The sequence below is a fragment of the Hyposmocoma kahamanoa genome, unplaced genomic scaffold (genome assembly GCF_003589595.1).
Source record: "Hyposmocoma kahamanoa isolate Upper Pololo Valley unplaced genomic scaffold, ASM358959v1 78, whole genome shotgun sequence".
Classification (NCBI taxonomy): domain Eukaryota; kingdom Metazoa; phylum Arthropoda; class Insecta; order Lepidoptera; family Cosmopterigidae; genus Hyposmocoma; species Hyposmocoma kahamanoa.
Window position 1 is genome coordinate 10,826,369 of NW_020653945.1, and position 24,101 is coordinate 10,850,469.

The window sequence follows — 24,101 nt, forward strand, 5'->3', positions numbered from 1 at the left end:
AAATCTGCGCTTACAAACATTAAAATCACAATTATTCACACTTTCCAAACCTTCAAATCTCACGACAGCTTAGTTAACCAGACACTATGCAAGTAAGTATAAAGTAAAACCAAAACAGTTTGAAAGTTATATCTGGAAAGTGTGTAACTAGCAAGTAACAGTTAAACATTAAAATATGGTAAACGTAAGAACTATCAACTATAATGTACAGCGGATATACACAGTTTCCACTAGCTTGTCGTCACACCCATAAACGCTTGATAGTAAGACAAAAAAATATATTTTATTACAACCATTTCTACAGTACACTGGAACCAATAGAAAGTTTATATTTCCTTTTAATCGCAAATATTTCCATATTGAATCTAGTAAGATCCATCCCACGCGTTCTTCAAGACACCGGTTCAAAAATAATCGTCAACGGCAATCTGTTTTGTCAAGTGGTCTCTACAAAGCTTTTATTGAGTCTTCATTGAAAACAGATAAAAATATGCTCTCGTGCTTGCATTAAGAAAAAAGGTCAAGTACTTGGATTTCTATTAAAAGAAACACCTTTAATGTACGCACAGAGCTCGTACCTCCCCTCCTGTAAATCGATTTATTATAATATAGGTTGTAAACGTAATCGTTATAACGTTCTAAGATGAGTTCTAAGGAGATATAGAAAGTCTTATGAAGTCCATAACATATTGTCAATGTTTTCCATTACATCTATAATAAGCTATTATCTCAGCCCAACTACCATGTCTCGCCAAACGTAAGCCACTAGAGCTGTATTTTACAATTTTGTGCGCTTTCCAGATAATATGGCGAAATAAGGAGAACATTACCTACATCTATATCGGTATATTGTTACTAAAGTGCTAATAATAAACTTTATAAACAATAAATGGAGCAAATGACAAAAATGTGTAGTGAACAGATGTGAAAACAAGATCGACATGGCGGTAACCACTTCGGCCGTATACCACGGGTCGCCGATCCATGACGGATTCGCGACTATTCGCGCGCCTAGAAGTAAAATCAAGATAAGAAATTTAGTAGAACCAAATAATACTATCATTAACAATCTACCTCAACGTCATTCGGAATATTTTACTATACAAAGAACTCCTAAAAATAATTTCTTTGAAGGCAGTTTAGGAGTTCAGTATGTATCGAATTCTTCCACGAGCTGTTCAGTATCAGATAAATCGCCTCGTCTGAGTTTTGCCGAGCCGATTTACGCTAAATTGTCGCCTCCGCCTTCAGAGACAAATTCCCCTGTGAAACATATGAATGGTCGCCAAGAAGTTCATTATGATTCAATAAATACCAAGCCACGTAGGCGACTACAGAGTTTAGAGTTGCCTGGAAGTAGGGAGCAGGATATAAAATATCGAGAAAAAATCTTAGCTGTGAACCTAAGTAACGGCGAGCGACAGTCGTATGAGCAGCACGTATTCGCCCAAGACGGCACGGAGCAGCATTCCGTGCGTACGGACGGTACGACTTCGTCCGCCGACTACAGAAGGAGTCACAGCGATCGAGATAATTGCTCGGAATCTTCCTCATACCTCACCGATAATGACCGGCCTATATCCAGTTATAGTGATAATTCTACGATACCTTCGACAGATACCGAAGATGTTTTAAGAGATCTTCCTAACAAGTCAAAATTTAACAAATCTCCACAGAAATATGCTACTTTAAATTTGCGCAGACCAAAGTTTATAGATTTAAAGCCGCCTAGCATCCAGGAAAATCCATCGTACGGAAGTTTACACAGAAATAGATTGGGCTATCATTCAGAGCCTAATACTCCTCTTGCTGATGGTATTAGTTTAAATGATGAACCTAGCATTATGAGTGAAGTGCAACAAATACCCAGAATGCCATTACAAAACAACCGAAATGGTTTCAAGAGATCAGTAAGCGAAACCAACGGGTTTACCAAAAGGCTAAATTATCGGCATTCCTTCAGTGTCGACTACAGACCGCACACAATAGTTAAAAGGCCTCATAAATGTTGCGAGTGTGTAACTGGAATTCCTGCAAAAGAAGACAGGGACCTAACACCATCTCGACCATCTTCGAGAACTTTGGGAACTTTGTATGAATCTCAAGACCCTAAAATCGGCTGTCAAACGATTCTTCGATCGAAGCCACCGGTTCCGTGGTGGGAATTGGCGCTCAAGAAATCACGTTATAAAAGCTGTCCAATACTAGAAGAGGTGAGTTTCTCATTACAGTCTTGATTATTTATGTACTATTCCGCCTATTCATTTCCTCTAATACAATCTTAAGTGTAATAATGAGTGCGAGTATATACAAATGCTCTATCATCCTACCCACATGCGAGTACCACCTGGTTTGAGATATTATCAGCAGTGGTACATCATTACTTCGCATAATCGATCGTCCGCTATACACAAAAGTAACTTTTTTTTTTATATAAACACTTGTTAATATTTCTAACTGCAATTAAAATTGAAAGCGCGGCACTGTATCAACTGTACTTTCATAGATGAATCACTTTCTAGGCGTTAATTTCTGTTCCAAGGTGTGGCTGACTCCCCTGTGCATATTGGATAGTTATACGGATAATATAAAATGCAATGAAAGTACATTGAGGGTATTACACAGAATAACTCGCACCGACTGGGGTGGAATACAAATGAGTGACATGGCGTGTTCACCTGACGTTCCAAGGGAAGGGATTCACCCTGAATTCTAAATTCCCCCAATCTAAATATCGGAAAACATTGCCTTTGTTATATTCACTTCCGCATCACTGACAATGCGTTTCCGCATTTTAGTTATGGTACTTTGTCTAGAAAACACAAATATTTAATACAAATGCTTAAGGTGTGACTAAAACCATATCTCCCTTTATAGTATTACTTAATATCTTGTTCACATTCGTGTTTATGTCAAATCTTTATCTGTTTTAAAATGAAATCAGTATAAATATAATAAAATCAGATATTATATTCGCTTTCCAATATATGGGTGCGCTAGCAGGTGTATTAACCAAAGCTTATAATAAAAGCGCAGAACCTTTAGAAAAAAAAAATTACCTGCCTACTATAAAAGGTGTGCTGGTCAGGTGGCGACTTAATTGAGCATTACAAATCCCATTCACTGATTTCTCTGATTATGACTATCGTTTCCCACGATCATATGGATACTAAATTATCGTGAGTACAAAAGATAACGCGTTTTATTGTAATCATGGTGTTGCACTATGAATCGATATTAGTCATGTCATGGCGTTGCTTTTTATAACAGTTTTCTCTGGTTTAACACTACAAAATCTTTTCTGTTGAGACTGAGAACCATTTAGTATACCCGTAACAAGATAGCCTAGTAATAATACTGTGTTACTTTAATGACTATACGATACTGTGGGCTTTGTAGTTGACACAATATATCTTTGAACGTTAAATTTCAAGTTTCTGCGATACATGCCTTTTGGTTTGGAACACCTATCATATTATAATATATTTAATCATATTTAATGTGATACGAAAACGGTAACTAATAAATCAACTTAATGCTATAAGATTTTGAAATCACTGGAGACATTAGGAATGCCGATGAACTAGTATTGTTTTGCAATGTTTGATAATGGCATTGTTTGTAGTGCCGTTTCGGGTGCGCAATATTTTATAGTATGGAGGTCGTGGGCGGCTGAAGTCTGGAGTCCATTGTTACCGCCACGAGGGACACCTTTGAACTTGAGCAATCTCTGCCATTTGCCCTTTACGGCCAACTTTGGAAAGCTGGCCCGATAGGCGTCTAAAGGGAACCGTATTTATGTCGACAGTTTCTATCACAATTTTGAGACTATCGTTATAATACATCAATATTACCTACTTATTTGTAAATAGCAAACAGAAGTACGCTATATAATTTATACCTGTGGTTATCTACAAGTATATAACGTAGCCATATTTTGAAATATGACTATTACCTAGATACAAATAACGGATGGAGACGATTATCTAAACGTTTAGTCATTATAAGATTTGCACGCGATGCGCATCTATTACCTGGTACAGTACAGTTTACTACATAGAACGTAAATAAGCTGATATTTAAATTTTCCATAAGATGCTCTGAAAATAGAATTAAGTTCGAGTTGATGCGGCCTTGTCGCTTGTTAGCACCGTTGCCTGACAGGCTTTGTAGGTGGGATCGGATATGAGATAACTATCGTCTAGTCCCGCTCCCGCGACATTCAGTTTGAGCCCCGTATAGTGGTTGGTGGCCAATCACGGCACACTTTCTTAACCCAACCGCTGCATCCGCATTACATTTATCACAGGGCCTGTTTTATGTGGACACTGTTACTACCAGAGACCTATTGTTTTCAGCCGCCTTGCTTTACGCTATTTCTGTTCAGATCGTTTATGGTGTCCATAAAGTCTATTGTTCAGACGTCAAATAAGATTGCTGCGGTATAAGGCAGTGACATTATTTTATTTTTACTAGTACTCTCAAGTATATTCAATGGAGCGACAAAAATGTATGACAAAAATCATTGGTAAGTGACCCGTCTTGCAGGTATCTCAATCTATGATGTTTGAAATAAATATTGTAAATGATAAATGTGTACAATTGTTTATTAACAAAGAGCCAACGCCTAGAGTTTCGTTCTCATTCTTCTCAGGGGAATATGCCTTACGATGAGCCGTAGAGTTTAGTCAACATGACCATTTCAAGTGCGATTTGCTTCCCTATGAAATAAAGATTATTTGACTTTGACTTTAGAGTATTTGTAATCTAGTACGAGTATGTAATAGTACATTATTGCAGAGGCCGAGAAGTAAGGGATTGCTGGACGAGGATGAGTTATAAGACCGAGCGCAAGCGAAGCCTTGTATAATTTTGAATTTGTTGACTTATTATATTTAATTATTATTTGATCTTATTTTAGTTGTATGTTTTTAATTTTATACTGTTTATCTTGTGATTTAAATATAAATATTTAATTTTGATTTAGCTTTTAAATTTTAATTTAATTTAATTTTTTTTCGATGTGAATTTTATTTTAATTTTAAAGTGATTAAATAATTTTATAATTTAAGAATATGGATCATAGACATCTAGAATTAATTATTTATTATTATTATTATTAATACCAGTCAAGTGATCCTCATTCCCGCCGAGACACTATAGTGATTTTCTCAAACAATGGGAGGAAATAAAAAAAAAAAAGAATGAAGATATACAATAGAAAAAGTAAAAAAAAAATTACCTAATTAAAATTAAAAGTAATATTTGGCGTAGCTTTTCCAGGCACATTTAAAAGTAGTCTGACGAATTTCTGATGTTGTGGTTGAATTGTGTATCCATTACTGTATTTTTGTTATCGCTCTTCTCACTAGAACTCACGACGTAAATACAAAAATACAGAAAAAATTACCAAAGTACTTTTAATTTGATTTACAGCCTTTTTCTTTTTTTAAAAATAAGCCGTACAGTTAGGCATTTTTAATTCTCGTAATTACATACACTGGGCAGTTAGCTGTATGAGTTATTCTTTTGCCTGTTTACATAGTTCATTATTAGTAGGTAGATTTAAAAGTTTAGAGAAGCGGACAATAATGGATTTTCATACTTGCTTTGGCCAGGAAGAACTCGCACGATCCATAAATGACAAATTTTCCGTGTTCGGTTTTTGAAAGTAATGCATACATTTCCGAGCATGTTTGAGAAAAATGTTTTTACGAATATAAGGAATCGGGATGGAAATTATTTTAAGCTTATTTATATGCGCTGAAGATAGTATTTTTTTAATGGCTTGTGCTGGCCATAAAAACAAACATTTGCTTACAGTACGTCGCTCCTTTACGAGGCGGCAACATACTCGTAATTTTAAATGTTCTGTAGACTTCCAGCCCAGATGCGACACCGCGCCGTATAAGATAGAGTACACTTGAACAAATAATCATGCTTGTTAAGAATATTGGAACAATCTCTCGTAAAGAGTCATCAGTGGGCTGCAGTGTGGGTTCTTTTACATTTATATAACACCCACACCGAAATGTTTTCTTATCCCTTTTTATCCTGTGCAGTGCAAAATGAAAAATCACCCGTCCCGCATTTTGGGCAGGGTTAAAACCTTGACGTACGGCCATATTTTAGTAATAGTAGAGCTACTTGTAAAAAAGTTCTTTTTTCCAGAGAAGAACTGCCATCTTACCTATTTCTGCCGCAAAACGGTAATGTGAGCATTACTGCGTTCTGGTACAGACCCATGGGTCAACTTATATCTCACGGGCGCAGTTACAGTGTCCCTCAGATTTTTATGATTTAAAGCTCTGAGGGGCACTACTACTGTTATGGACGGACGTCTCACTTACCACCAGATGAGCGCCTTGGTCATCCCGTCACCTAGTGTCATAAAAAAAATTCTAATAAAAGTAACATTTCCTTTCAATGTAGGTGGATAATCATGTCAGTAAGCCTAAAATGTCGATTTTATGATGTCGTATTTTATATTTTATCTCTTGTGTTATTTTTGGGAACATTTCTATAAAAGTTATGTCGTCATAAATATTAATTGGTGTTGCGTTATTGTTGTATGAAAGTCGGATGCGGCTCGTAGTGCATTCAATTGCCGCAAATTGTCATTTGTTTTGTTATGTCCTATTTAGACGCTCTTCCCAGCTAACTGAGTGCCTGTCTGCATAAATTTCACTTCATAAAGGACTATATCTATGCAGACACGTGCTACAGCGTGTACAAAACGTTGCGTGTCTAACATAAAGGTAAATGTTAGAGAGTAACGGACTCATAACGTCTAATGTATTAGATAATTGTTTAAACACCTAAAAATATTTGTTAGTAGAAAACCATAATATTAATGGCGTTCCTTTTTATGATAACGAACGAGGAGTCTTTAAAAAGGTAAAAGCACCGAAATAGACTGTGAAATGATTAATTTTGTTTAAATAGTAAACAAGGGTGATAAAACTTCTATTACATACATTGAGTAACATAGATATTGTCCAAAGTATTTTGCGAAACGGCAATGGTCAATGGTTTTGAACCACGTACATAAAATATCTACAATATTTATTTAAATATTTTACACAATACAACATAGTAAAAACAACGACCTTAATGCCATAGCATAGTACAGGCACACGATGCTTTCTCTACCAGTCAACCGTTTTACCAAAAAGAAAAAATAGGTCGGTGTTACACTTCACAACTATCATTAAATCAGTATTCCACAAAAATAACATGATGCAATAAGCCAAAATTAATTCCTATGGTTTTTTTAATGAAACTAAGTGACGGGATGAACAGGTCGTACCTAGTGGTAACCGACACGCCTGTCCATAATAGTTGCAATGCCGCTCAGAGCTTTAAATCATAAAGATCTGAGGGACACTGTAACTGCACCCGTGAGACATAAGTTGACAAGTCCCATGTGCCTCTAACTTCACCAGCACCCTTACTATTCAAAACCGGTACGCAGTAATGCTCACATTACGGCTTGGCGGCAGAAATAGGTAAGGCGGCAGTACTTCCCTGGACGAACTCTTTCACAAGGGGCTCTACTGCTATTGAACAAACAGTCTTACTTCAATTATTTAATTGGGGTACTTTTGAGACTTTATAGAAGGGTATAATACTTATGAAACATATTTTGAAGTATAAATAACTTAATAAGCCGTGGTAAATCCGGGCTCGCGCTTATGAGTTTCTCGGAATTTATGTGCGAAATTTAATTTTGAAATTTACCATGAGCTTTTCGGTGAACTTTCCTTTCGGAAACGTGATGAAACCTGCATGTCGAAAAAGGTTCACTACCCTCAGAAAACGTGCCCTCAACCCGTATTGGACCAGAGTGGCAGAATATGAGCCTAATGATGAAACATTTGATCGTCGACTGAAAGACTTTTTGTTGGATAATGCGTATTATTCCAGTGAAGAATATAGGGACATGATCTTGTAATATGTGTTATAATTTATTAGATTATTGGGTATAAATATTATTTTACAGAATTGAATACATTACATAAACTTAACGCATCCAATCATTATATATTTCTATTACATACATAGACATAATTATTATTGTATAATTAAATATATTCCTACATTATTCACATAACTACATCAACAATGTTAAAATTACGTAGTACAAAACTTGAAATGGATATTTGTAATTTTTTGAAATGTAACATTTATTATTATTTGTAACGATTCTTGTAATACAATATATTGTGTATAATAATGTATAGTTTACAAGATAATAAATAAATCTAAAGCTATGGTCTAAAACCCTCGCATGAGAGACCCGTGACCAACTGTGAGATATTATAAATGGGTTGATCAAAAAACTTCAATGATGAAATTATTGAGTTGAGGCATATTTCTTAATATCTATGTACGCAATCATCGGATTAAGTACGCACTTGTTCATATAACTATTAATAGTGTCGTTATTTTTTTATAAGCCCAGCTGCTGGTTTGCAACAGCTGTTGATAAATAATTAGTTTTATCCCTCACCTGTCCACCCATGCAACTTATACAATTATTTAGGGCTCAGTTAAATTATATATAATACTTTTTTTATGACGCCAAATGACGGGATGGACAAGTCTTTCAGCCTGGTGGCAAGTGACACGCCTACCCATAACAGTTGCAGTGCATAGTACCCGTCACCCTAAGACATAAAATTGATGAATCCCACGTGCCTGTAGTTTCATCCGTGCCCTTCAAAATCGGAAAACAGTAACGCTATTACTTCTTGGCTGCAAAACTAGGTATGGTCAACGTGATCGTTTTTTTCCCTCGGAGTGGGACGATTGTAAATTCAGTATTGTTTTAAAAATAGAACACAAGTGAATGATAGCTAAAAAATGTTTATTTATGAAAAAAATTTAAAAAAAGACTTGAAATGATGATGAAAGTTTAAAAAATATGATATAGATGAAAGGTTAAGGCTGGCGTTACATATTTTTCGCTATTGCGCCGTTTTTTTTTAAATTATTGTCGCGTGTGTTCTGGTTTGTCTGTTCTGGGATATCTTTAAGTATTTTGAGGACAGCGGGATACGAAGTTTAAAAGTGGGACTGTCCTGCTCAAAGCGGGAAGTATGGTCAAATTGCTTTACAAATACATTTATCTCATATATTAATTTAAATTTGATTGGAAGTAATTACTAATATTTTACAAATTTATTACTTGATTTTTTTTTGTATAAATAAATCTTATATTGTTTTAAGGAATTTAGATATTAATAATACACAAGTGTTACAATACACTCTATCATAATATTTTAATAATGATAGATACATTGATAAACAAATGAATAATATTCGAAATGAAACTATTTTTCGTATTTAAATCGCATATATTCAAACAAAGCGACGTTTCGGGCCCTTTACAGGTCCCATGGTCACGGCTGACTGGGTCAGTGACCATGGGACAGGGTCAGGTTTACAGGTAAAGGGCACGAAACGTTAACTTGTTTGAAAAAAGAAATATACGCGATTTAGATGCGAGAAATAGTTTCATTTGCAATTTATAACAATAGCAAAAACCTAAGAACTCGATTAATAAACAATATTTTAATATAATACAACTACATACGTAAGTTAACTGAGATTATATAAATAAAAAAGACATTTTCATCCATATAATATTATTACCACGCTATCATCTAAAGTAATATAACACGATAACTGTAATTAATAAAGTTTGCGATGGATTAACGGAACCCTCGGAGCAACTTGTATAAGTACTTTTTCGTCCTTCCCACTTACATCGGCACGCGCAAAAGGTGTCTCAGAAAGAGATCTATCAGTGGTACACCGGAGCCATAATTGGTCATCCGACTTGCGCACGGACAGGTGAAATACCATATTAAAGAACGATAAAGCGTACAAATAATCCATTTATTTTTATTACAACATGAATATCCGAGTCCTCTGGGAATATACATGATCTACCGGCTATTAATATAATTATCAAAGAATTCACAGGTGCATTGTACTTTAATACCGACGTTGATGGTATGGTTTGTAACTATTTAGGGTCGTTACCCTCAATTTAATTTTCCTGAGTGAGTTCCTGTGACGTGGTAAACAAAAGGGTCTTGCCGACCAGCAACGCCCACGTCCACTACATTTACCGGCCTATATATTCCGATGAGTCACTCCTATTACACATTAATAATTTTTAATGTACTTTATAGGCAATATTATGGGTAACAACAGTGAAATGTGACGTCAATAATTATCCCTCATTGAAGATTATTAACCGGTTATAAGCCGAAGGCAGTTGGAATCATTACTAAGTTATGTCGGACTGGATACATAATCTCACCCTACAACTACCATTAAGGTATTACAGAGAGATCTGTGTCGGCTTGTGGTCATCTCTAGTTACTAAATGAATAGAAATCGCAGTTATATTGCGAAAACACTTCGTTGGATATAGGATTTACATCGAACGAGGCAATAACTGGTCGATTATCGTTGACATACTTGCTCACATATTGGCTGTTAAGAAACTAGAAGGGCTGGTAATATGCTTCATAACAATTTTACCGCATGTTCAATGCAATCCTGTACTTCAAGTTAGCATAACTTTGTTACAGGCACACGTAGTGTCAGCCTTTGAGCAAAGTCTCTCAAATATGACGCAGCGTCTTCAACAGCTTACCGCCACCGCGGAGCGAAAGGTAAGGAGTATTTCGTAAGCAATTCAAAAATTACCAACGCTCGTCTAAAGCAATTATGTGTGAAATTGAAGATGACATTGGATATCATTCTAAAGGTCTTAAGGTTATCCTTTCTATTTGTTGACCGCTTCAAATATACATATTGCAGATTTATCGTAAATAATCTTATAAGCTTAACCCGTTCATGGCCAGTAACAACGTTTATCGTAAAATTAAGTACTATAATACGCACATGAAAACAAATACTGTCTTGAGAAAACATAATTTGAAAGTTCAATAAATCACCGAATGGAACCAATACATTAATATTGTCGTTTATGAGTGGATGACTAATAATAATGTGTAAATAAAAATAATCCAAAATACTCGCAATAAGATTAATTCAGTGTTTTTTTTTTTCGAATCGTGTTTTTTCAATTCCATCATTCTGAGTTACGACAGTATTTGGGTTCATGTGTGAATGATATATTCGTTCACTGTATAAATCTCAAAAAACAAACTACGGGCTTTTATAACTATATACATATACATATACATATGCATATGCATATACAAATACATATGCATATACATATACATATACATATACATATACAGGTGACCTTATGACTAACATTAGTCATAAGATCACCTGTATACTTACCATTTATGGACAAAAAAGTCTGAAATAAATTATTATTATTATTATTATTATATTGCGATTTCTAAATATCAACAACGTACTGACAAAATTCAATGATTCACATACATTGAACATTTTGTGTTGAATCAATACAAGCATTACGGCAAGAAAAATACTGACATTTTAGTGTGCAGTACTATCCATAAAAGGGTTAACATGTAAAGTAACTAATAATTCGAAAGCACCACCTATTGAAAACATATTTTTATTAGTATTGTTATAAGAAATATAATTAACTATGAGTAATATTTTTCTAGCTCTTACTTTTTAAATTAAACACGAAGTTTTCGTATACAGGATTCAGAGTTGACGGAGCTGCGGCAAACAATCGAGTTGCTTCGGAAGCAGTCGATTCAAGCTGGTCTGACGACTGCACATATGCAGTCTATGGGCATTCGCGCCGATGGTGTTAATGTCACAGGCCAGGTAAGGAAGACACCTGATTTTTTTTATTTCACAACTTCCAGTCCAGAAGGCCGACTCTTGTACGTCGCGATACTTTATCAATTTCGTAGTAATGTCACATCTCTAAACAAAATGCCACTATAAATACAATATTGATTTCAAAACCTTTTGACTTTAAGACAAAACTTTTATTCTCGGTGTCCATAGACAGTCCATAAATGGAGATTACTCCATATCTTCTTTTTCTTATAGTTCGTCTACTATTGGAGGTTCTATCCAAACTCCGACAGGACAGTAAGCTGGTATTGCAGTCGAACCATAGACTCAAATTGTTTAACTTCACACTTTTTCCGGCGATTTCACACCGAGGAACCTAAATACATTTGAACGAAACTATATTAATAACTCACTCTTCAATCCAGGGCAACTTTGCAATAGTCAGTTTTGTTTGTAAGGAATAAGGGTTATATGTAAATCTCAATTTTTGTCGTTCAGTTGGATAGTTTCTTCTTCTGCACTCTCAGTGTTCATAAACTTCTTTGTTAATTATAAATAATACTGCCAGACAAACATAACGGTGACCAGGTCACAAACTAGGAAATACAGTTTACTTTGAGTACCAGAACGATGAAATTAACTCCGGTGCAGTACGGGCTACTGAAGTCGTCGCTTCGTTAGACAATATTACTACAACAAACGAATAGTTTAATAGGCATATTTGACAAGTAAGTAATTAAAAAATAGACAGAAATCGATGGTCAAGCGTGAAATCAAAATTGACGTTGAAAAACAAAACAAGTATAAGTATTAAAAATTAAGTGTTAGAAGGAGACAACAATATTTTTTGTATCGTACCAATGTTAACGGCGTGATTGGATGCTGATAAGCAAAATAGTGTCAACCAACATGACTATAGTTTTACCAAAATGGCATATAAAGATTTTTCGTTATTTTAAATAGTATGTTCTAAAATTTAGGTTTTTTTTTTATAACATCAAGTGTAGTAGCGTTACTAACAAGTCTTACGGTTAATGGTAAGCTACATGCCTGTCCATAACAGTTACAGTACCACTGAGAGCTTTAAATTGCAAAGATCTGAGAGGCACTACCGCTGTGCCAGTCACCCTGAGACATAGATGCCAAGTCGTCTCATGTGCCTCTAATTTCACCAACACCCTTACCCTTCAAAACCGGAAGACAGTAGTAATGCAGACATTACTGTTTGGCGGCAGAAATAGGTAAGGCGGCAGTACTATCCCGGACGAACTCTTTCACAAGGAGCTCTACTGCTACTAAAAGTAGGTACCTACTTGTAAAATGAAACCTTTTGCTGTTGTAACTTCAGGAACGATGAATTGTTGTGATTTATTACTGTAATTCTCCAACAACAACAAGTACAACAGCAAAAGTTTTCATTTTATAAATACCTAAATTTTAGAACAAACTATCAAAAACATCGAAAAATCGGTTAAAAGGTGCCATTGCGATGATCATGTTGGCTGACACGTTATGGCTTATCAGCATCCAATTATATTTCCAAATTTAAAAAAAATTATATATCCAATTATAATTTTGCTAAAAAAGGACATAAATATAGTCCCCCATCAGTAACTTTTGTCACGAATACCTCAGGTGTTAGTTGAGACATCGATAAAAATTAATTATTTATTAATTAATTAACGTGTTTTATAGTCCAACACCTTTGAATTTTATGCCATTTGAAGAGAAATTTAAAGCCATAAACCTAGAATCTTCTACGAGGTGTATTACATACTTAGTGCGTTACAAGTAATTAATTAGCAGGTGCATCGTTTTGAGATAGGTACACAGACGACGAAGTTTTCCCGTTGCCATAGAATAAAGAAAGTCTAATCCTATCAATAAATTCGATACTTCGAGAAAGAAAGTACCCAAAAGTCAATTTTATCAAAAATTAATAGTTCTTGTAGTTCTATTTTCATGCTCCTTCAGTCTGTTTATTCAAAGTTTGGTTATTCGCCAAAACTGTTTTTTTACACAAACTTGAAAAATATAACAATCAAAACCGTTTACAAATTGTTGTCAAAGTCAAAGTCAAATAATCATTTATTTTTGCATTTGAAAACATCATTTTTTAAGCTACTGCTCGTTCACTGTGTTGACTTCCCTGAAAAGAACAAGCAAGAAACTCTAGGGATTGCTACTTTCAAATAAACTTTAATACTATGGAATACACTTTGAATAATGTTTATGTGCAATCTAGACTAATGTGGTCTTTTCGTACATCTAAGACATAGTCTACAATTTTGTAATATGATAATTTTGATGTAAGTTTTAAACTTAGGAAGTAATCATCTTTAATTATAAGCTCCGGAATCTTACTGTAAAAACGTTACAGCTTCCCATATACGAGTAAGAATCGATTACCTTAGTTAACTGCTTAACTTAACTGCCTCTGTGGCCGAACGGTTACCATGCCGGATTGCCACACAGAGGTCCCAGGTTCGATTCCCGGGTCGGGAGAAATATTTGTATGGCCTACATTTATTTATCTCGTGAGTTTGAGTGTAATTTGTATATATAGACAACTATGTGTGTGTCCATGGCATCCGCAACACAGGGTTTCCCTAGTGCGGGGCTTCCCTAGTATGTTGAGTGTGTGCGTTATTATTATTATTATTAAAGAAAATCTTAGTTAAAGGCTTAGATCTAAGGTTAATATTATGGATATCTTCTTTGTTCGTAAGAAACAAAATACAAAATATTTCAATATAAGTAAATGTACTGTGATGCCACGTCAATTGTTTTTAACTTGTGTTGTAAACTTTGTAGTTTCGACTTTCTAAGCATCAAAATATTACAATGAAACCTCGATAACGACGATGAAGTGACAAGATCTTCGTACAAAACATTTAGGTGTTCTTAGATTATTTGATTTTAAAATCTTTACTTAATCGTGTGTAAACATATCATATTATTTTGCTGTTTCGGACGTGTCGCAACGTCCAGAGTCTCGAAGGAACCTTAGTAAATAAAATATTTGTATTCACGACTAAATTATTATTTTGAAATTAAATAATGAATGGAAATCATGGAAGCATATGTTGTGCAATGTTCTTAAAATATCACTTACAAAAAACTTTAAACGCCAAGATTTATAATAATATTCCGTATGCCCCATATAACTAAAATGCTGCTAAATTAGTCAGTCGTTACTTTCCAAACTTAAGATGCGTCTTCATTTAATTATCTTCTCTATTAATTATTTTTTTTATTGCTATCATGTTAGTCTTAATACTTATTATTAAATTAAAGTTAATTGTCTGCTCTAGAACTTGGACAACAATATTATACAACATCACATACATTGGTCTGATCGCAAAGTAAGTAGCTAAAGCACTTGTGTTATGGAAATCGGAAACAACGACGGTACCACAAACACCTAGACCCGAGACAATATAGAAAAGTTAATTTTCTACACTGACCCGACCGCGTATCGAACCTGGGCACTCAGAGATGGCGATCCCATGAAAACCGGTGTGCAAGCCACTCGACCACGGAGGCTGTCAAAACGAATAAACCTAAAAATAATCTAAACGGTCACAAACTCATAAAATTTTGAATACATTGCTCCTAAGAATTAGGTAATCTGGTTAACAATTTATTAGTTCACATCCCTAGTTACTGACTGGTGTCAAAATAGGCCTATTAGATTGTGATGACTACAGCGTCTGCATAGGTATGAACAAAGCCCGTTTTAATCTTCCCATTAGGTTCTGACTAATACCGCTCTTTGAAAAAATCTTTAATTGCCTTTTATTTACCTACTCCAAAATAAATACATCGAAAATCGGAGAATTGTTCTTTTAATTGTCCGTATATCGGTCACCGCAACCAGCTCTCAACCTACCGCTCATTAAAGAAGACATATTTACACATTTATACTAATAAAGTGACATGCATCAGCGTTTTTGCCTTAACTCAATGTAATTTACGGAGATTACCGGCGGTTGTAATAACTTCTTCAAGACTGCCAGATCGAAAACGACATCTGATGTTTAGTAGCAAATACGGCCGTGGACAAGGCAGCCAGTTGTATTTGCATTAAATTGACCATCAATAGATCTGTCCCCGTTCTACTTCGGAGACTCGTTGGGAATCAATAAGTGACATGATACGCTTGGGCCAACGTTATCTCCTCGGAATTTGAATATAGAAAGTAATGACTGACATAAGAAAGACCCGCTAAGGGTGTCCTGTGTAACAATTTATGGTATTCTAAGTATCGGACTATTAATTCATCGATTAATTGTTAAAACTTCCCGTGTATACTTTGCGCACGGATGCTTTGATTTCTAGTACGGTAAGTAGTTCAGTAATTGTCGGCTTCTGTAATGGATTCGGATTTTGTAATGGAGTCTTTACAACTTTACGCAATAAACAGATTTTTTTTTGTGTTCGTTATGCTATGATTACATTATTTTTTGTGCTAGTTCGATGTTGAGTTTTTGTTTTTAAACTTAATAAATAGTATTACGTAAATGTAAATGGCAAAAAAAACGTTAAATTTATTTAACAGGACAAGCATTGAGTTCCGTATTTTTTCCACAGCAAGAGCCAAACACGCAAACGCAGCAATCATCTCCGCAGCGTACAGCACAAGGTGGTAACGGTGCAATCACCAGGCACTTATCCACCGATAGCGTCTCCAGCATTAACAGCCTCAGCAGTGGGTCTTCTGCACCGCACGATAAGAAACATAAGAAGAAAGGCTGGGTGAGTTCAAATATCTGTATTCGTTTCCTTGTATGGTATTTGAGGTATTTTTTTTACATTTTAAGAAAATTCACGTGCGTTTATTGTAATTTCATAATGCCATCCAAATCTACAAAGTGAAGAATTTAATTACTATAATAATTGTACCTACTAATACTCAAGGTTCTACGGTGTCCTTTGCATATTGGTGACAGGCAGCGACTATATTTAGCAAATGGTCGATGCTTGACTATAGCGACATCAGCCAGTGGATTCAGAACCTTACGATAAGTCTGTTGTCGACTGATTCGATTAAATATCGTACGATTTCTTTTAATTTTTATTCACAATAACCGAATCGAACGTCAAGCTGTCATATTCGAATCCTACCCGAAACGACATAATTCCCGTACGATTACTCGTACTTCTCGACCGGCAAAGGCTACAAACGTTATTAATGAAAGTTACCGAACGTCCTATTGTTTACAAAGCAAGAACGTAATATGAACATATTTTATTATTTTAAATAAAATCTGGATTTTGTACAATTTTATTAATTTATTTTAATGCAAGACTAATGCTATATATGTTAGGCCTTTAAAGTCTTAAAAATGTATTTTCATTTTTCATTTTTCTTATAATCTATATTCGCCGACTAACTCCATAAACGTTGTTGGATAACGAACTCGAATGTTCTGAATATCTCGGAAAGCGCCCTTCGATTCGAGAACGATATCCAATCGAAATATTCGGTTAAGATATCGAAGAGTTCTGAATCAGGGTCCTGGTGCTGCTGGTGTCTTTTCTTTTACTTTGAATATAGTTAAATGTAGCGTAGTGTTTCTAATACAGGATTATTTGTAAAATACTAACACTATATTACTAACATCATAAATAACAACTGTTGATTCACTGTTTTGTTCAGATTTTACTTTCGTACTTAAATAAAAACGTTTAAATAGATCATTCTAAACGCTGATAACTTTGTGCGGTAATAAAAGAATGTGCTAGCACAAATACCCGTCCGATGCCAAACACAAGATCTTCGTCGCTGAGAACGTTTGCGCGTTTGAACTGACTACTTTATGATTTAAAATATTAATTTCTCAAAAGAATACAAATTCACTTAGCGAATAATACAAGTATATCTTAAAATTTCTACAGAGAGTACCTACGTGCTGACAAAATATTGAAATGAAGGTACACAGATAAAATTTCGTGTTCTAAGAAAAAACGAAAGCAATGCCCTAATCAAGTATTGTACACCAATTGTCATGGTGACTCTTTAATACCAATAACAACCGAGAAATTCCTCATGATGTCGAATTTTAATTATTTTTTAAAAATAATTGGAAAGATTGTGTTTCTTTAATATCTTTTGGTAATTTGTTGTACATTTGAGCTCCTTTGTACATTATGTTTTTCTTTCCATAATTCGTCCGCGATATTTGCAAATATATATCATTAACACGCTTTTGAATATATAGTTTTTTAGTAAAGTTTATTTGCGAATGAACATTTTAATTTAAACTTTTCTATTCAATATACATGTGTCATATTAGTACATATGGGAAATGGTCATTAATTTTGTATTCTGGTATAAGGCCTAATACTTTAGTACCAAATACACCTGTATTTGGTTTTAATTGTAGTGTAGTTTTTATTGTACTATCTGACATTTTTTAGACCTCTAAAAAACTTTAGATAGTACAATAAAAACTTAAAATTTAATTTTTGGTAAATTTATTATGTTTTGTATAAAGTATTAAAACAAAAATTGTCGTTTATGATTTAGTGATAATCGTGCGAGGTTGTTAAGATTGTACAGTTATTTATTTTTTTACAAACAATGTTAGTGCAGGCATTACACATGTAATTACTAAGTACATACCCCATTGGGATGTAACAAATAATTAATACTCTCTAATAATAATAAGTAACACAAACAAACATAGATAATACATAAATACATAAAATACACATAATATTTACCCTATATACAATTGTTTTCTTGTTTTATCCTGTCTACTATTTAACGTTCCCATTTCCATGGACTATTCCTAATATAAATAAATCCTCCACAGCTGCGCTCATCGTTCACGAAAGCATTCTCTAGAAATGCGAAGATATCAAAGACTGCCAAACATTCTTCCTTGGGGCAATTGTCGTCACAAGACAGCTCTTCAGGGTCCCATCACTACGACGACCCGCACACAATTCGTGAAGGCAGCAACGAAAACAGTCTGGAACATTCGCATGAAGCGTTACCCGAAGCCGTAAAGGAAGCAGCACCCAAGACTGACGATACCAAAGGTAAGTCCTTACAACTACTACTACATTAGCTACGTGACGACTTAGCTACGATTATACGTGATTCCCACACTACTACTAAACGTAGGCCACGCAAATAAGAATAAACAAAACTATCACCACAACAACAATCAATCTTTTTCAGACATGTATTTAGTGACAGGTGCAATAAACGTTCTATACAGTGTAATTTTTTTGTAACTGGTCTGTATGGGGAAATCATAAAACATAGAGGGAAACTGTCTTAGGAACCACTAGGTCTTGTCTTGTGAAAACATATTTGACAGAGTCAATTTTTCGGTCAAACGTGTCCATGAAAATAAATAATAATGATTTTTTTCTTTTGAGTTCTTAGCTGTGAGTGTGTGCATTATTATGATTATTGTTAACTATTATCCTTAAGTGCGTACGATATTTACTGTTTGACGTCCGATACTGATAATTTATAATATAATACAAAAAGCTGGAAAACGCACGTAACGTTTCAGATTTCATATCGCCACTAATACAAGCTAGAACACAAGCTCGACAAAGTAATAAAATATCAAGCTGATTGGATAAAGACTTCACATGCTTTTCTCAACTTTATGGCTTTTCTATTTGACCTTATAGGCTTAAAGCACCGTTCTAGTCACTATAAATTTAACAAGTTAAGAACTTTGCTTTTACATCAAGTCGCAATTGGCGTAAAAGTTTGTGAAAGCTGTAGCATGTCTTTAGACTTCCTTTTTTGTTTTACGTCTTATGTTAACGCTAGAAGTGCATAAACTTTATACCGGGAAATCCCCATACGAAACGGGCAAACATATTATTTGTTGAATTAGATCATTCAGTAATGCCTCTCAGACTTGTGATTCTCTAATACGAATGAATTTGTGTGCTATTGCAGCGTTCGGCAACCTTTTTGCGAACAAGGGCTACAAACTGCAAAATAAAATTAAGGCGCTTGTTTCTAATATCACGAATAGATTATATTGGATGTATTAAGTAAGTCAACTGCCTCGTGACCCAACGTTTACCATGCCTGACTGCCACGCAGAGGTCCCGCGTTCGATTCCCGGGCCGGGAGAAATATTTGTATGGCCTACAATTAGTTCTCTCATGAGTTTGGGTGTAACTTGTGGTTGTCTATGGGTGTGTCCGTGACCTATAAGTTCATCCGTCCGTGTTTATATATTTAAAAAATAGTTTAAATTCCTACGTTTAACCGCGAAAGCGTTAAGAACTCGATAAAACAAAAATACAAGATCACTGATTTTAAAGTGTCGTTAGATTAGACGGAGTGCGGCGCGGAGGAATGTATGTTTATCAAGGACGTTTTAAATGAGTTCAATTCCACGACATTTCGTATTAAGTGCGAAATTAAAATTTTTCAGAAGACTAACCTGGACCGCAGATTGCCTACCCCTGTAGGTACAATAGCATTTCATTAAAAAATAAAAAGCAAAAACTTACATATAATCGTAACATAATGTAGGTACGTACTCGTGTATATGTACATATAAAACTTACAAAATGTGTGCGCGCGGAATGCGTTTTCATTGCAGTGCCCGCTTTGTTCAGTCCCGTTACCACCAAAAACATGCAGCTGCTTTGGAAACAAACATTATGCAACTTTAGTAACGCTACTTGCGTCGTTATCGACGTCTACATTTTACAAAACCATGAATAGAAATTTATGCAACACCTCATATTTTGAATTTTGTGTAATTGTTCCATTCAATTTAGAAGAAAAAAATACAATACTAATATTGCAACAACTCAACAATTTGCTTAAAAACAATAAACTATTTAAACGATATTTTTAACCGACTTCAAATAAAGAACGAGGTTTTCGATTCGACTGTATTTTTTGTGTGTAAGTTACGAGATCATTCCGACATTTGTGAACCGATTTCGATGACTCTTTTTTGGTTGGGAAGGTACCCCAGTAGTGGTCCCCATTCAAATTTGAAGGCAATGTTTCACCTTTAAGGATGGCAAATTAGGGGTTGAATCCAGTTTATTGGATTTCACTCACTTTCCGCTCACAGATTTGAATAAAACTTGGCAAATAGATGTGATTCTACAAACTTTTGAGGTTGGTTTTTTTTTACTTATAAAAAAGTTTAAAATTGTCGTTGTTCATTAATATATATATTGTCTAAAACATATTTTCCCAAAGTAGAGGGACTACTCATTCACCCCTCACGGTGGGCGCTGAAGAGTCCTAGGAGTCTCGGAAGCAATTTTGGGACGCGTTGATGTTGTCCGCATTAGTAAAAAACCTTAATTATCCATATAAATAATACTACATATATATAATTTTTTCCTTGTGAATTTTTTTGTGTATGTTAATATAAAAAATACGTGTTTTCAATTATATTTTGTGGTGGTGAGCGTTGAAATTTTTTTATCTTGCCTAAGTGGGCAGTGAGCTAAAAAGTTTGGGAACCTATGGTCTAAAAGATTGTTAGTTAGATATGTAGAAATAAAATATCTACAAATATGAACTGTATCAAATCGTGACTTACCCTTCTCGCCTAAAGCACCGAGCTTCATTTCCAAGATGAACCTTAACATGGCCTGCACGACGGCAGGACGACTTGACATGCCCACTGGCAAGAAATAGGTGATCTTCCGACAATCAGATAATATCTAAGACAAATATTGTTTAAGGAATAGAACAGAATTACATTTATATTGTTTCCATTACCGTTATCGATGTTCCATCGAGTAATCAGAATGTCCGAAGTAGATTTGTGAAGCCCGTTCGCACGTAATATTTTCCACGATTTTGATTAACAACTTTGATCATAAAGTCGTGATTCAGAGTAAGAGGAAACCGCGCTCTGGAGGAAACTAGCTCGTCAGATATTTTGCTAGACGGAGTAATTTGCACAAGTAACAGATTCAGGGAAGAAAAGGCGTAAAAATCATTTCCAAAAAAATTATTATATTATTGATATTGTTGAGTCAAATTTGCATGCTCCTTTGATCCGTCGACGCAAAGATCTAATATTCGCCAAAAAATGGATTTTAAAAATTTTATTTTTTTACAATAATAACGCACACACTCAACATAGACCCGCACTAGGGAAACCCTGAGTCGCGGCTACCTACAGAATATCAAAGACAAAAACAAATTAACTAATATTTATATATTTTTTGCTTTTCATTCGTCTTAAGGCGCCTTCAAATAGACGCTTATTAGTGGCGCAGGAACTTATTACTTAGTAGTGGCGCAGCAACCGCGCCACTACTAAGTTTCTTACAATATTTAGAAACGCAACTGCAGCGCACATTCGCACCACGCGCGCGCCACTTTCGCAGACTAGATATAGCAGAAAATCAGTCCGCGCCACAGTCACGCCACTGCAGCGCTTCTACAAGCGCTAATTTAAAGGCGCCCCTAGAAACTCAGTAGGTTTGTTTTTACGACCTTACTTCTCCGAAGTATCGATTACAGGTTATACGGTTCTCGTTGCATAACCCACTAGGTTAGGTGTAGGTGTCAACACGGTATTTTTTTCTAGCACAAAGCAGGACTGCCGTATTCTGGATTGAAGGATAGGGAAATCCATCACAAACACAAGGACTTAGATCTAGATGTCCCACAGACTGCAACGTCTTTGCATGCAATGGTAATGAGACTCTTCATTGTACTGCAATTGTCTATATTCGGCGGTACCCACTTTATAATAGTTGGACCATCTGATTTTATGACGTCAGCCAGACCTTTGTTTAACATTATAAAATTTTAACGTTAACAGGTATATATAATTTCTATTTATGTTTGTCTACTCAGTGATAAAAGTTATTTCGTTCAAAAATTGCCTTTTTTTAAATTGAATTCAAGAATTGATTGATATAGTACAAACTATGAACTACGATCGCGGCTTAACTTACTGCAAACAGCCATTCGTGTGTATAATTACTTGCCACATGACATAAAAATATTACATAGTACAACTTTTGACAAAACTTTAAAGATGTGGCAAATAAAAAAATGTTTTTACAGTTTAAATGATTTTTTTTATTATAAGCATTATGAATAAATATTAATGAAATTACATTAATGTAATAAATATGCTTTAAAATAAATATGCTTTATATACAAGTTTAGTTTAATTTCATAATTAATTTGTACTTTAAACATTGTACACGCGTAGCGGGCGGATTGTGAGGACTCTAATTATGTTCATAATACCTTAATAATTCTATTCTATTATAAAAATAATACTAAGTGTACGGAGTCTGGCGGTACAACCGGGTTTCTAGTAACATCATGAGAACAGATCACAGTGATTGTGAATAAATCGATTGTGCGGTAGAGCATCAATGCAATGAATAAAAAATATCTGTGCGCAAAATCTGCGAGCCCCATTGCATTGATAAAAGTATTCCCACGTACCAGAAATGTAACTACGCAGAACCATTGCATCTTCTGTAAGGAAAATTAGTTCCACTGGATTTAAAAATAACGAAGTTTAAACATATTTGCATTATTCCATTTTAAACTTATTACACAATTATTTAGGATAATTTATATATATCATAGACAGTCAAAGATAGTACAAGCATAATATTATATACTTTACGACGAAGTGTATTTTTCTCTTAATAGAGAATGCCTATTAAGATGGACACTGAAATATCGAATATTTTACTGAGGTTCATCCTTGTTCATTAGTCTATGTTTGTGTAAAATTTATAATGTTTTGATAAATAGTCTTTTTTGTTATTAAATACGATTTAGGCATATAGTGCCTTTGCTAAATTAGCTTTGCTGTTTGTGTGTCTATTCATATCAGACATAATTATTAATTTTAAAATTGATTGCTTTTTCACTAACTTGAATTGCAATTTGAGTAACAAACGGATTCTTTGTTCCAGAAAAACAAGATCAAGCATTAGTAGATGAACTGAAACGGCAGCTTCGAGAGAAGGATCTGGTGCTTACGGATATTCGGCTGGAAGCCCTCAGCTCGGCACATCAACTCGAAAGCCTTAAAGATACTGTTATCAAGATGCGGGTATGTCAAAATGATTAAGAGATCTTCTTTGAACTATTACCAACAATACTTGTAGTTTGCATAAGAAAACGTATTGTTCAAAGTAAAAATTGCATTTGATTAGGTACAATGAACAGCACGCTAAACGTTACATCTCGAGTTCAAAGTCAACACTATGTTACTTCTAATAAAAACGCTGTAAAACTGAGTACGCTGTGTCTATCCTCATAGGACCCAGCAAGCTGTAATGGGAAAAGCACTAGACGTACTTTAACGTGAACTAGA

General features: G+C 34.8%; 1 protein-coding gene across 10 annotated transcripts in view; it reads left to right on the top strand.

The window, feature by feature from the left end:
• Positions 1-24,101, top strand: part of LOC113233306 (protein sickie) — a 239,872-nt gene that overhangs the window by 203,889 nt on the left and 11,882 nt on the right. For all 10 annotated transcript variants that reach the window (XM_026468384.1, XM_026468383.1, XM_026468386.1 and 7 more), the window contains 5 exons: positions 10,608-10,691; positions 11,671-11,799; positions 16,369-16,533; positions 18,597-18,825; positions 23,698-23,837. In XM_026468384.1, the coding sequence (XP_026324169.1) occupies positions 10,608-10,691; positions 11,671-11,799; positions 16,369-16,533; positions 18,597-18,825; positions 23,698-23,837 (747 nt within the window). The remainder of the gene's footprint in view (positions 1-10,607; positions 10,692-11,670; positions 11,800-16,368; positions 16,534-18,596; positions 18,826-23,697; positions 23,838-24,101) is intronic.